At 36.9% G+C, this 16,478-nt stretch overlaps 1 protein-coding gene across 1 annotated transcript in view; it reads left to right on the top strand.

The window, feature by feature from the left end:
- The window catches only part of unc-13, a 312,040-nt gene that overhangs the window by 141,060 nt on the left and 154,502 nt on the right, over positions 1-16,478 (top strand). The window contains exon 11 of the mRNA XM_067138400.2: positions 11,831-11,972. Coding sequence (XP_066994501.2) covers positions 11,831-11,972 — 142 coding nt within the window. The remainder of the gene's footprint in view (positions 1-11,830; positions 11,973-16,478) is intronic.

Below are 16,478 nucleotides of genomic sequence, written 5' to 3' on the forward strand. Positions count from 1 at the left end.
CTTTCATCAGTAAAGGATAGAATAAGATTGTTGGTGGTCATTGTTGACAAGTAGATGCTGTTGCAGGTCAAAGCTAGGACAAAGTTAGGCAAGACAAGAAAATAGGAAAAGGACTGGTTATCTAATGTAAAGGCCAGGTGCTCCCCCAGACCTGAGCACCAGTTAATGACCAACTTAGGAATTTCTAAGCGCAAGAAAGTGGAAAGTTGGGGACAATGTTAGCTGTGCAAAAACCATAGCAATCTGACAAAGGTGGCATTGAAAAAATTAACAAGACTGTGGAGGGACCAACAAATATCCAAGAACTGTCTACTCTTTTCCATACTGACATATGGATGCATGCAAGTCATGGACATTAAGAAAGAAGTAGATGAATAAGATCAATGGATCTGAAATGTTTTGTTGTAGAAAGATGTTAAAAATTCTATGGACTGATTACCACACAAATAACTCCTTTCTAAAAGAGGTGAAAATTGAAAGTAGAATCTCAGGCCAGGTTCGGCTCTGTCAGCTGAAACACTTTGGTCGTATAATAAGGAGAGGGTCAGAAAATATGGAGAAGTTGATCAATCAGGGAAAGACCAAGGGACAGAGGCCATGAGGAAGAGTACCAACAAGGTAGATTAGCCAGATTGCCAGTATATGTACAAGAACAGTGCACATCTAATGAATCAAGTCAATGACTGGGAATCATGGAAAAGAATGATCTATGATATCACAATGACCACTTACAGGAGGTCAGGACTGAAGAGAGAGAAACAACCATCAAATGTAGTTTGCTGGTGCTTCTTGAACAGGGACAGGAAGATCATTATAGGTCTTGCAGGTACTGCGATGTTTGCATATTCATTTGGCTTTAGTGTTGGTGGTTAAGCCTATGCAGAAATATGCACTTCATCCAACATCTGCACACGTCTGTCTTTTATGTGCACTCTGTCCACGAGTGCTTACATGGTAAGTTTCTGCTCTCCATCTGTTTCTTATAAGTATATATACAGTATATTTCATTCCTGTTAACTTTCTTACCTAAAATGCAATTCTAGAACCAGACAAGCACGTTTCATTTTACAAATAAAGGAGGATCACAGGAGCAAAGATCAGCTAGCAAGATGTTTTCATAATTTAGTCTAAGGAAAGCAACCAAACAGTAAGGATTGTTCCAACCTATCTTGACAGTTATAATAAAGATGAACTTAGAATTTTGGTCCTTGTAAAATTGAATTAAAAAGCAGCATAGAGTCAATTGCTTTTTAATTAAGCGGGGGGGTACAGCACAATATATGTATGATTCAAATACAGAGTAAGATATCTTTTGACCATTCACAGCAGAAAATTATATCCTAACTAGTTTAATCAACAAGCACCAAAAGACATGCATGATGAGGTGAACTGCAGACAACGGTCTGTCCATTTTCCCACAGTGTTATATTATTAACTTTCGGTAATTTTAGGGTAAGAAAGCTGAATAATTATTAGCACTGCACAATAATATTTCTATCTTTCCACTAAAAACAATGCTTACAATTTTTACATTGCATGTTGTGGCTTCAAAATACATTTAATATACATTTTTACTCCTTATCATTTTCTTCTCATACACTAACAAACATCTGTAAATATAAGTTTATTATATGTGGACCTGAGTGTAAACATTATTACTACAACAATAATGATAACAAGTAAAAGCCCAGGCACTGGTATTCACAAGCTACTCTGCTTATATTTCATTCTTGTTATTTTAAATACTACAATAACAGTAATATTTGCTTCCTAATTGTTGCACATAGGTTTGGAAGTACTGGAGCTTCTCTTATGCTTCTTCTGTTCATATCGCATGCAATGAAAGCTAAAATTACAGCATTGTACATACATTTACAAGCGCTCATATACCACTGATACATGTAACAATACTGTAATCAATTCCAGTGTTACATTGTAGTCTGTGTTTATTTGCTCCTTACACATAGGTTACCCATAAGATCTCTGGCTATTATATAGCAAGTCTACTCCTTATAACAGAAGGCAAAAAATGTTCACATCCATAATATCTTAAAATATTGCACTCGGGAACATGCACCAGGAATTGTATGCCCATGACTTGCACTATACAAGTAGCCAGATATCTTATGGGAATAAATCACTCAAACAATTAACAAATATATCCATAAGAAAAATACAAAGAACCCACCAACACCTAAAATCACAATAATTAACACCATTAACGCAAAAAGATTAACTTACTACCATTGAGAGGTGTATTCTTCAAACTACAGCTATACATTTGAAGAAATTTCCTCAGCAAGGATGTGTTTATTTACCCTGCTACTGGCACAAATTAAGAGAAATGACAGATTACAATTTTTCGGATGGATATGTCCCAATGCAATGTGTAAGGATGAATTGATTTCTAATAATCCAACTGTACTCCTATACCACTCATGGCCTATGTTGATAGCAGTAGGGAAGATTTCTTAATATGTCGACATGAATATTTCTATATTTATGGTTTATTTTCTTGCAGTTTGCCTTAATACATGCTGTTAACTGACCTTCCTTCTATGTAGCTTTAGCTTATTTTGTATATTTCTAGTGTAATTTATGATACATTTTTAGCTATAGAAGAGGTGGCAGAACTATTAAGACCATTCTTGCTACTATAATAAGAAGTAATACGTATTAATTGGTTTACCTACGTACAAGAAATGATCGAACAAGATTACTGTGATTGAACTTCATTTTTGTTTTTGTTTCAATTCTACTAAGGTGTGGAAAATGAAGTAAATACACAAGATAAAATATGTACAGTAATTCCTGACTCAAGGCTAGTTCTTGATAAGCAACTAACAAGGTGGATGGGTCACTTTGAGATGTTTATAACAGGTTGTGATTTGCTCACACGACTCAAAAGGTGTTATGAGATTCTCAAGATTTTGGCTGCTGGCTTTGAGACTTTCCATGCAAAAGAATTCCCATCCCTGGTTAAAAGTCATTCGTCAAACTGCTGAATCTAACACATGTGGTAGTTGAAGGAGAATAAACAAAATATTAAAGATTATCTTGATAAAGATCTGATTATTTCTGAGATTCTTGTGCACTTCAATTAACAATGTACATGACGTGATTTACGTAACAAACTATCCTGACTTCATCAGTTATCCTCAGTAATCTTCAGGTGGATAACAGTATTAACAACAACAAAAAAAACCATCATGTTCTGTCACCTCTAACGTAAAAAAAATAGTAGTCTATGAAGTAGCAGAATGACTAATGCATCCATATAGATTCTAAACAAGCAGAACGAGTATATCAGCATTTTATAGCAATTTACTAGCTCGATAGATAGATAGATAGATAGATAGATAGATAGATAGATAGATAGATAGGTACATTAAGAAAATGAAGTAGGTAAGTTTTTCTCACTGCTTGCCTCATTATGCTTTTTATCTATCCGTTAAGAAACAGTTCTGTAGAAAACTGAAGTGCATGATGAGCAGTTCAATTGTGAGGGTTATTTGTGAGAGCAGAAATTCAGGTTGTTGAGCAGTACTGTGTTTTCAATATCTTCTAATATTTCCCCAGCAAGTGTGTGATATTCTGAGATTTGCTCCTCTCTATTCTGTGAGTCTGAATTAACTTAAGTGATTGTAGTCCAAACTTTATTTGTACTGTGGAAAGAACATTTCAAATAGCTCTAAGTATCAAGGTTGTGAAAGTTTCTGGTAAATACCAGCATTAGTTGGTCTCTATTGTTGAATTGAACAAGAGGTCTGTGCTATTATTTTAAGACAGAAAGTAAGTAAAGTATAATATTGGTGTAGGCTTTCATGGTTGATGTCAACTGACAAGCTTTAATGTTCTACCGGGATATTAGGCCGTATCAATATATTAAGCATGTTAAGATTTCAACTATCCTATGATAACCTTTATCACAAGCTGGTGCCTGCTTGTACTTTCATAGTAGTGAGAAGGCTAGTTGATGGCACCAGCATTGCCTTGTCTTTCTCCCAAACTGATGTTTCTAGGACCTCTGCTAATCGGCAGGCCTTCCTCTTCCAATTGAAATAGTTCTATTATCTCAACTGCTTCCTGGTAGATACACACATGATATTGGCAGGTGGTAGCCAAATCAGTGGTTTCCTCAAATTTCAGGAAAGAGAGAACGTGCCCCGCTCCTGCAGATTGGCTGCAATCATTGATGGAAGCTGTAAGAAAGTTAATCACAAGGTTGCATCTCATCCACTATAGTCAGTATAGTACAGTTTCACCTCTCAGTTTGAGCACATTTTCTGTGACACAGTGTCTTCAAAACAAGTTAAGAAGAGAAAACTTGAAACTTAAAACAAAAGTTAGAATTATTGAATTTGAAAATGATGAATTGGTGACCGTGGACAGTTACGACAATGGTGAGGATGATGTAACATTATTAGAATAAAAAATATACTTACTACACATTGGGTGTCAGTCATATGTATACTGATTCTATACTTTGCCTTGAACTTGAAATAAATAAATAAATAAATAAACAAACAAATAAGTGAAATGAAATGAAAATCCTCAGCCTGTTTCCAGTCATTCGAGCAGGTCTGGAATGGAATGAATGAAGCCCCCATCTAGCGTAAGTAAGCCTGTTAGCCTGTCATTATAGTAGAAACTCCCAAACTCGATTGTGAATGGCTGTAGGCAAGGGACCCTGGCACTATAATCAAAACTCCCAAATTGCACTGTTACTGGCAGTAGGAAGAGGGCCTGCCATTTTCATCAAAACTCCTCAACTTGCACTTTACATGAAACACAATGTATTGGGACCTCCCTGTGGTGTTTCTCGAATAACACTAAGAGATATGCAATTTAATAAAATCTTGTTGCATTGCAGTAATTTACATAGAAATCCGTATACAATGTAGAATACCATAGTGAAGCACGGATACATTTTCTAGAAGCACATAAGAGCTGTGCGTTTCACCACTTATGTGTCTGAGTAGCAGTATGGCATTTTCACATCTGCACCATGCTTACAGTGTCTTCATGCCCACAGCTCCTTGGAATGGCTCATAATGCTCAGATGAAAGTGATGTGCCCCCAAGCCTTATTCTACACCTTGTCTTGTCAAAAACCATTATGAACATCCAGCACCTATTTGGACACAACTCTGATAGTGTTCTTTTAACATTTTGTCCTTCGGTACATTTTTATTGTTAGGCATTCTCATTAGTATCTTTGGACACTGTCATAAACCACTTCAGTGTCAAGAAATGTAAAGATGACATCTTTTCCTTTTTCCCAGTGCCTTTCCATTATTATTCTTATAACAAATACAGGATCTCCTTTCACTCTATTTCTTCTAGATACATACAGTTGTTCTTCAAGCTGAGGTTCAATGATTTCTCATACTCTCCTCTATGATTCTTTCCATTATCTTCAGCCTGTTGACAGAAGAGTACTGATCATATAGTTACTGAATTTCCATCAGCTCCTTTTCTTAAATAGTGGGACTCATAATGTTCAGATGAAAGTGATGTGTTCCTATACCTAGTTGTACACATCGTCTGGTCACCAGCCATTCTGAAATGGTGCTTTATTGATTTCTCCTAGTCTGTGCTCTATGATTCCTTCCATTATTTTGAGTCCATGTAACAGAAGAGTAATGCCCTTGTAGTTACTAGATTCCCATCAGTTCTCCTTCTTTCCATTTGATTTCTCTGCTTTGTTGCTGCTTGGACAGTAACATCCCACCATGGAGTCTCTTTCACCCTTATACTACCACTGGTTTTGCCAACCATTTTAACTGCTGTGTCAGTCAAGGTGTTCTTGAACTGGCACTGCTCTTCTTTGCCTGTCCCCACCTCACTCTGCCCGGCTCCATGGCTAAATGGTTAGCGTGTTGGCCTTTGGTCCCAGGGGTCCCAGGTTCGATTCCCGGCAGGGTCGGGAATTTTAACCATCATTGGTTAATTTCTCTGGCACGGGAGCTGGGTGCGTCGTCTTCATTTCATACTCATTCCAACATGCAGGACACCCACGGTCGTCAAATCATAAACCTGTACTTGGCGAGCCAAACTTGTCCTCGAACACTCCTGGCACTAAAAGCCATATGCGATTTCATTTTTACCTCACTCTTAGGGAGCCAGTCTCTGATCTTCATCACTTCATCAGATATTCAGACTCCTGTTCTGGGTTTTCAAGTTGGTTTACTTCAAGCGTTTGTGTTTTTCACCATGATGTTTCCTAGGATGGCAACTAACAGCCGATGATCACTGTCCATGCTCTCCCCTGGCACTGCCATAATGTCTCTGATGAAAATTCTAGCCCTTGTTTTTGTTTTGTTTTTACAGTTGGCTTTACATTACACCAACATAAATTGGTCTTATGGTGACGATGAGATAGGAAAGAGCTAGGAGTGGGAAGGAAGCTGCTGTGGCCTTAATTAACTTCCTGTTGTGCAACTTCTTTGTGTGAGATGATGTAGTCAAGAAGGGATTTTTATTCACTATTTCAGCTATACCTCATGATCTTATGGCTGAACTATTTCTCAAACTAGAGTCAAGTTGTTTTGTAAACCGAAATCAAGGAGACTTTTCACCCTCTTGGCTTCTATTTTCATTTTTCATATCCATGAGGCCCAGTTACTCTTTCCATCCCCTGTCCTTCCAGTTCCAACCTGAGTATTAAGCTCTCCAATAACAAGTATATTGTCTTCCTGAATATGTTCTTCCAGGTTCTATCAGTTCTTCTTCCTGACTAAATCCAGATTGTGGGGCATAAACCTGGACTATGGTCTGGATCCTTTTGTCAATGTTTTGATGTACCTAGCTTGATAAAATGTTCATACACATATTCTTCATCTGATAGAGCATCAATGTTCTTGCTGATGATAAGTGCCACTCCATTACCATACTAAACAAGTTTCTATCCTTTCTGCAGTAATTTGGTACCTTTTCCGTTCCCTTCTTTTATTTTTTTGTCAATCCAAGAATCTCTATCTTCCTCCTCTCCATGAGATTTATAAGCTTGTCGCATTTAGGAGTCAAGGTTTTTGGTAGTTATTGTGGCTATTTTGAACTTATTCTTTCATCCAGAAATTTTCCTCTTTGTTTTACTTCAAGTTTATCACTGTCATTCTCAACAGAACTACGCAGAGAAGTGGACGTCAATTTTTGTTGATTTCTTCAGTGTCTGACACTTATTTTACTGTCGAAAACAGTTGGATGTTATTCCCCTGCTGGATTGTTAGACCTAATACAGCATAAAATTTTCTGTTAGGGTTTACTCCCTTAACCTTTATTATGGTAGTTCCCTGCCAGTTTGCCATGCATATTATCTTAAGAAGTCTGTGAAAAATGTAGGCAAATTAATTATTTGTCTTTACCTGATCAAGGTTATATTTTACAGAGTTTCATAGGTTATCATATGTTAATTTCATGAAATTTCACAAGAAATGCTGTGTAATTGAGTAAGAGATTTGTACAGAAGGTCGTTCATGATCTCTGGGGTTGATGTTGGAAGGGCAATTAGCTTATGAAAAACCATATCTCCACCAACGATCATGCTCAGTTGGAAAGCTTGCATTTCTAGCTATAGCTCGACAATGTCATTTTCATTGCAGCAGACTGGGATATCTGTGTTGTAAATGGGTGTTAAATAAAACTCTTGCTAATAGTATGTAGAGTTCACCTTCACATTATTAGCAACATGGTGAATGGTTAACTTGCCATTCTAGCAGTATCCAGCGATGATCATGAAACCCTTTGGAAATCTTTCCTGGCATTCTTTGTACAATTTTTCTTTTTTGTCTCTAGGATGGTAATAAATTGAGCGGGGTTTGTTGCAATCACTAAGGTACACATATGCTTCATCCAATGTCACCACATTTTTCCATCTGTCCCCTGCCAGATAGCCCTCCTGCAGCTTTCTTGTGTTAGTGTGCCGTTCTGAAATGTGATGAGGCAATAGCTTTTGAACTCAGCACTTATGTCACTTTTCCAATTGCAGGTCCTTGCTGGTTATGGTGTTAACTGTTGAAACAAACAGCCCCAACTTATGTGCGGTAGTCCTTTGGGGGAGGCAGGGTTACCACCTGAGACAAGGGCCTTCACTTTCCTTACCACTTCTGGTGTATAGCTGGTGGCTGGTCGTGGATTTCTTTTTCCCTGTGGAATTAAGCTCAGTCGGCCTTTGCCTTTCAATGTTCAATACACCATTGATCCCGTTCTTTGATATCAAGAAATCACACTTCTTGAACATTCTTCGGATTGCAGAATAGCTATATTTAGCATCAGAAAGGGATGTTATGTAGCCCTCCCAGTAAGGGTCAATCTGCTTTGGCATCGTTGCAGCTAATGCCACGGAACTCTACACACACGTTCTCAGTACTGATGTGAATCATCACTCCATATTTTGACGTGCTCAGGTTGATAACAGTGCCACCAGCAGCCTTCAGATTCATCACCAGAGATCCCAAACGACCTTCTGCATTGACATTCAAAGGATCTGGCAAATAGCTTTTTATTTATTTTTTATATTGTTCCACTACATTGTACAATATTCACAAGCAGCTAATCCAGAGGTTCTCAAACTACAGTATTATGAGATTGTACCTGGCTAATTATTAAGGCATTTCAATTGATTATAAACCATTCTTTTAAATAACACATCATAAATAAAATGGGATTGTGAAATTAAATACATTTTTATAACACATCAAAAGAAATTGAAGAGTTCGTGTCTCTATGAAGTATAATACAATGATAATAAAGTAACACACTATACCTGCTTGTATTAAAGTTTCATAAAATGCTGGATTTTAGCCTCAATATCAAATTAATAAATAAGGATGGAAAATTTTCAATCTTAATTTAGGAATTCAGACATTGCGAACCATCAAAATTTCAATGGGATGGGTGTGCCTGCATGGCGTGACAGAGTTTTCTGATGTGTCATAGTCCAGGTAAAACTTTCAAGTGAAGCATGGCTCCATATACACATATTTAACTTTCTTCTTATTTATTTCCATATTTCAATTTTCTTCATTTTTTTCCCCCTGAAGGCTGCTCACGTACCACTGAGCTAGCCTACACCATTTTGCCCCAACCAGTTTATGTTGGCTGCAGGCTTGAATAGAGTCCAGGCTCAGTACAAGCTGAATCACAGTGAGGAATGGTCACACAGTGATTAGACTGCACTAAGATAAGTTTTCAAAACATTTTCTCAGTTATTAAGGTCGTGAACACAAAATTGTAACATTCAGATGACTTTCTCACTTGTTCATATTATCACCCATTCATAATTAGCGACAAAGTTAAATAATGTAAACAATCTTCTACACATGCAAACACAGTGTTTTGAAAGAATCTGAGAAAGTTCTTATAGACCAAAACATGTCATTCAAATTACTAATAAACTGCTTTTTATGTAGAATATGTGTTTTGTTTCATTCGTGCACATAGAATTTTGAGAGACAGATGGAAATATATAGTAAGTTTGGCGTCATAACTTTGCAGCTATAAATAATATCTAAATGATTAATATACAGTTAAAATATACAGTGAAATTAGTTTCAGTGATTGGTATCGTCACAGTGAGTGATGGCGGCAACTGATATTTTGTGTTGAAATCCAGATTGTCATGATGCAGTAAAAGTATAGTTTGTGACTTTGTTTTAGTAGAGTATTGCAAGAGGTATTGTTACATTTGTCTTGTGGAACTTATCATACTAGCTAACATAGGTCACTATAATGTCCAAAACTTCATGACCAGTCAGTTGAATGGTTGAAAATTGTGCTAAATTTGCAAGATGTCTATAAATATCTTCAGCCTAAATGGAGAATAAACTACCTTATACATGTTCAGAAGGATAGAAGGAAATTTGAGGAACTGAGTAAGCCCAGGATGTCTGCAGCAGAACGTGCAAGAGAGTAATGGCAGTACAAGAAATAATAGGCATCAGCCCATTGGGACATAACAGCCCAGCTCTTCTACTATAACCTCTTCATAGCTGCCACACTACCATCTACTCAGTAACAGATTATCTAGAGTCATTGTATTGTTTAAATCATATCCAACTAAAATTGTTATTACATCTTATTCAATCAATCTCATGTATGTCAGAAAGATGTAGACAGTCAATACTTTTTTTTTTTTTTGTAAATATCTGTACACACTTATCTTGTGTTTAGCAGACTAAAATACTTTTGGAGGTTATTTTATACCTGAATGTGATGCTAAGATAGATCAGTGAAAGTAATATAGTTGTTCCAGCCCATACTAGAAGATAAAGTCAATGTCATCATAATCAGAGGCATTCACACACTAGTGAGTTAATAAGATGTACAATATTATAGGTTAGGATCCACCTTTCAATACTCCGTAATAAGATGGTAAAAAGTAGTTACAACCTGTTTAATGGGACCGGTTTCAACACATTTTAAGTGTCATCATCAGCCAATTTGCGAAGATCTTACAACAACTAGCACATTGAATACAGGCAAAAAATTAACATTGTATCATAACGTAGCAATTCAGTAAATTGTGTTTTGAACATTTACTGAATTGCTACGTTATGATACAATGTTAATTTTTTGCCTGTATTCAATGTGCTAGTTGTTGTAAGATCTTCGCAAATTGGCTGATGATGACACTTAAAATGTGTTGAAACCGGTCCCATTAAACAGGTTGTAACTACTTTTTACCATCTTATTACGGAGTATTGAAAGGTGGATCCTAACCTATAATATTGTACATCTTATTTCTCTATTCAATACGGAACAATAATGAAGTTTTTAACTTTAAAACACTAGTGAGTATCGCCACTGCACAAACAAAGCAATAACAGGAGTTACGTGATTCAATCACATGCCAGAAAATCCCAGGCCTTAATTAACGCCACGGTCACTTCCTTCCCATTCCTAGCCCTTTCCTATACCATCGTTTTCATAAGACCTATCTATGTCAGTGCAACGTAAAGCAAATTAAAATAACATATATTTTGGGTGAGGAACTACTGCATTGCAGGTCTGAATCCTTGTAACTTAGAGTGAGATTTTTACGAGAGTCAATGCAGTCATTACAGATCCTATGCATTGACTCAGTCAATCCAATTCCTTCTTCCATAAATTCTCTTTATATTTAACAGCACTACTATCAAATGCTAGTTTTCTAACTGTAATCAAAAAATCTCCTACTTCTGAAATGGAGGGGAAGCTCAATTATAACCATTGTGTAAAACCATATTAGTAGAACTGGAATGAATACCTAATGTACACAGAATTCAATGAGTTTTATATGTAAGATTGAGTAGTTGTAGCCACCAAAGCACAAGCTATTCTAAAATTTGGTATATACCATACTTCTCTCCCACAGTAAATGGCATAACAGTACTTAGGACCATATAGTAGACTACTCAACCATTGCTCAAAGCCCACAAAACCAGGATGTCAGTAGACCTTAAAGGATGAAAATCAATGAAAGTTCGTAATAAACACTGTACTGCTTAACAACCTGAAAAACTGTTCAGCAGTTTGCCATGCTGGTGCTGAATAACCTTCACCAGTATATCCAAAGTATATCATAAAAAGTATGAAATGGTACAAATATTAAATATTCAAATGTCACAAAATTTTATAAATACAGGTTTAAGTTTTGTTAATTATAATATATCAGTTTCAATTTATTGCTTTGAGCTATTTTAAATATTTAGTTGATATTACGATACCGTATACAACCTTTTTCTGCAGGTGCTATATTCTGTAATTTCTTGGTAACAATTGATCCATTCTGTTTCTAGGAGAGTATTTCTTATTCCAATAGTATTCTAACTGACCAACTTTCTTTATAGTCATCTGCGCTCAGGGTCTGATAGCAAAGGACAAGAGTGGCACCTCTGATCCTTATGTCACTGTTCAAGTTGGGAAAGTCAAGAAGCGAACGAGAACATTTCCACAAGAACTCAACCCAGTATGGAATGAGAAATTCTACTTGTAAGTACATTTCATGTCTTTCTCAGTTTCAGTTCTGTTCTTCCAAAATACGTATTTCCTTATTGTTATGAAATGCTCAAACATTTCCATTTCACAGTGAAAGAAATATGAATTTCCTTTCATTTATATTAAATCTTGCTAGACTTAGTTTGTCAGATGAATGCTCTAGGAATGGTCCGAGCTTGGCCTCAATGATTTTGATGCAATGTGATCTGCAACAACATTCCAGGTTCAAAAGATAACCAAACATGGAACTTCATGCAGTCATTAAAATTAAACAGTGATATGTAGCAGGAAAGTTGAACTGTTCTGATGTTGATACTCCTACTCCTTAACCATTAACTGTTAGTGATGTGGAAGGGGCTAATTAAAGCAGATCACAACTGTTCTCAAAAGATTAAAATCTCAATGTAGATCTATACTTGGATACTGTGCACTATTTGGCTGGTATCAAAATGAAATAGCTAGGATGCAATGTGTTAAATAATCTTCCCATTCCATTTGAATCCATTGCTCCCTATTTTTCCAACATTTGCATTTAACAACATTTGTCCTTTTTGACACTTTGTTCACTTCAATGAGAATTTAAATATTGGCAGTAGAAAACTATGTGTTCATTAGGGACCTTTTGAACTCTAAACAAAATCAGTGCCCTTCCTGACAACCAGCCAAAGTGAGAGATATTTATGTTTTGCACATGTTTATTTGGATACTAAAATCTTCAATGAATCTGAGTAAAAGTACAAACACAAAACATACTGGATAATAAGACACTTGCAAAATGTAAATGTTGGAAGGAACAAACAACTGATTCAGACAAAACTCAATTAATTTAATTGTTTACAATCTGCATTTTGAGTCCTCAATCTGAAGGCTGGTTGGATCCCTAAAACTCCTCCATCAGTTGTCGTAGATAGCCTAGGCAATGAAGAAGAATACTAAGGAAATAAGGAGTGAGGTCATTTGCTGTAGCTTTCCTCAGTGAGCCAGAAGGTGCTATTACAAATTATTCTGTCAATGCCACCAAGCAAGTGGCTGCACGGTTTGGGTCGTGTAGCTATTAGCTTACATTCCGGAGATCATGGGTTCAAACCCCACTGTTGGCAGCCCTAAAGATGGGTTTCCTTAGCTTTCCATTTTCATACCAGGCAAATGTTAAGGTTGTACCTTAATTAAGGCCACAGTTGCTTCCTTCCCACTCTTACTCCTACTCCTTTCCTATCCCATCATTGCCGTATGACCTATCTGTGTTGGTGCAATATAAGTCTAAAACAACTGTTTTTTAATCTGTCAATCCCGCTGAAATGCACACACCAACCAATCCTTCACACCATTCATCATAGAGACTCGCTGCCTACAAACTGGTATTATGAGCAGTCACTTTCATATTGTCAAGAGACTGAGACAGATCTATGAAATCAACAAATTTGCTGTGGTCCATACCAGAAGATAGAGTGTACTGTAAATACTATATCCAACCATGCCATATATAGAAAGGCAGAAACAGGAAAAACATGTAATAGAATAAACAAATGATGGGTCAGCATCAGAGCAGGGAGCAATAAAAAAAAAAGACAAGGACAAGCCTGAAAATACAATAACTGACACAGACCTAACGATGTCACAAAATAAAACCACTACTATCACCGACTACTCTCATGTATTTTTCACTTAACACACACATATGCAATATGGTAACACGCAAAAATGTATACACAGTAATTTACAATTGATCTGTGAAATGGTATCAATACGACTGATTTACGACAATAACATCAGCATCATAACAACTCCAACTCACTCATAACTGACTTCACAATACCAACAACACAACACTATAACAACTCGCTCTCTGATTTCCAATTGACTACTCACACCAATTGACAGACCAAACTAAACTGAACATATACAAAATACACGGTAGTTCACGATTGATCCACCATTGCGGTATCAATATAGTAACAACGCTACAACCTCCTAAACTCAACTTACTCTTATGTCACTCTGCAACTGGACTCGACACTTATGTGTGACCTGTTGCATGGAAATCAGCATCTATATCAAGGGACCCAGTGTTGGCTATAGAAATTTTACAGCAGAGCTGAACAAAAATGTTTGGGGTGTAAAAAAATTGCATTTCTTTGTTTTGATTTCTTGAACTATCTATGGGTATTCTTAACAAAGTTATGTAGCAGTTTAAGTTTTTGTCACTCAATGTCATGAAAACGTATAACTGGTAAAAAAATTAGTGAAAGTGGCAATTGCATTTTTCTCAAAATACAGTCTTCTTAATAGCAACAGTCAATAATGAATAACTTCTGAAGCATTGCACCTAGAAGCATAAACTCTTATGCCAATTTCAAAACTATAAAAATCTCAAGAATGAAAAATACGACTAAGTACCTTTCCGCACACTGGGTGACATCTATATTCTGGCTATGATTTGGGAGAATTCTCCTTTCTTACAACATAGATTTATTACAAGATACCATACAATTGCCAACGGCCGTAGCCGTGTTGAAACACCGGATCCTGTGAGATCTCCGAAGTTAAGCAACATTGGGTGTGGTCAGGAGTTGGATGGGTTGCCATGCGCTGTTGGTGGGGGGTAAGGGAATGGAGGAGCGGAAAGGAACTGGCCACCCTACCGCACGTAAACTCCGGCTCAGGAATACCTCTGCAGAGGTTCGGACCTGCCTTCGGGCAGAATAACCCTTACCTTACCTACCATACAATTAACATCCAGAAATCGTTGGTAAGTTCCTGTTCCAAAATTATCATGGAACAAGTTTGTCATTACAACATATTACCCAGAATACTATACAGATGTCCTTGGTACATCCAGGTTTCAGAGTTCACTTATGTCAACACACATACAACTGGAAATTTCCTGAGCAACTGGGAACACATGGAAGATTATATACAAGTGATAAGCATGATGTAGTAACTTATATCCAGACTTTTCTTAAGTTAACACACATACAACTTAAAGTTTCCTGAACAACTCAGAACACATGAAAGATAATGGTCAAATGATAAATACAATACATTATATACTGTATACATGATTAAACTTAAATACATATGGAAAATTGTTTTCAGTTATACACACACAACCTAACTTGCCTCAAAACACAAGAACAACCTCCACACCTTCTACCATTGCCATTTTCAAATACTGTATATAGGCTCTCTCATCATCAATCTTAATTCTTCTATGTCCTTCAGCATGTATTCAGGAGATAGTGGGTCCAAACCTCACTGTTGGCAGCCCCAAAATTGATTTTCTGTAGTTTACCATTTTCACACCAGACAAATGATGGGGCTGTACCTTTATTAAGGCCATCAATCAATACTGATCTACATTTAGGGCAGTCGCCCAAGTGGCAGATTCCCTATCTGTTGTTTTCCTAGCCATTTCTTAAATGATCTCAAAGAAATTGGAAATTTATTGAACATCTCCCTTGGTAAGTTATTCCAATCCCTAACTCCCCTTCCTATAAAAGAATATTTGCCCCAATTTGTCCTCTTGAATTCCAATTTTATCTTCATATTGTGATCTTTCCTACTTTTAAAAATGCCACTCAAACTTATTCGTCTACTAATGTCATTCCATCTCTCCACTGACAGCTCGGAACATACCACTTAGTCGAGCAGCTCATCTTCTTTCTACCAATTCTACCAAACTTTGCAACATTTTTGTAACGCTACTCTTTTATCGGAAATCACCCAGAACAAATCGAGCTGATTTTCTTTGGATTTTTTTTCAGTTCTTGAATCAGGTAATCCTGGTGACTGTCCCATACACTGGAACCATACTCTAGTTGATTCCTTCCCATTCCTAGCTCTTTCCTATCCCATTGCTGCCATAAGACATATCTGTGTTAGGGCGACATAAAGTATTTTGAAAAAATATCTACGTCCATCTCTTCTGTTCCCGATGAGCTCATTTCTGATTTCCAGCAGACAGGTTTCAACACTCATTGAGGAGCCATCTTGACTGAACTTCAGTTTTGATGTGGGAAGTGTAGGATAAGAAGAAAGTCAGACAAACACAGGAAATGGAAAGAAACAAAAAGATCAAGATGAATACAAATGGTAAAAGACTAGGAACATAAAACAAACAATTGCCACTTTTTCCTATGCTGTCCTGTCGAGTTCCTTTCCTTTTTCTTATCTTTCTATCTGTGACTTCATTTGTCTCTGGTTTGTTCATTTCCAGTAACTAGAGCTGGTTTATAATCTAGCTATGTATTTTTTCCAGGGGCTGCCTGGCCGAGGCGGTAAAGGCATACTCAGTTCGCCCGGAAGGATGTGGGTTCGAATCCCCGTCAGGAAGTCATAAAATTTAAGAAATTAGATTTCCACTTCCGGAGGTGTATATGGCCCTGAGGTTCACTCAGCCTACACCAAAAATGAGTACCAGATTAATTCCTGGGGGCAAAGGCGGCCGGGCATAGAGCTAACCACTCTACCCCATCAAGTGCCTAGGTTACGAATAGTCGA

This window comes from Anabrus simplex, chromosome 1 (assembly GCF_040414725.1).
Source record: "Anabrus simplex isolate iqAnaSimp1 chromosome 1, ASM4041472v1, whole genome shotgun sequence".
In the NCBI taxonomy this organism is placed as follows: domain Eukaryota; kingdom Metazoa; phylum Arthropoda; class Insecta; order Orthoptera; family Tettigoniidae; genus Anabrus; species Anabrus simplex.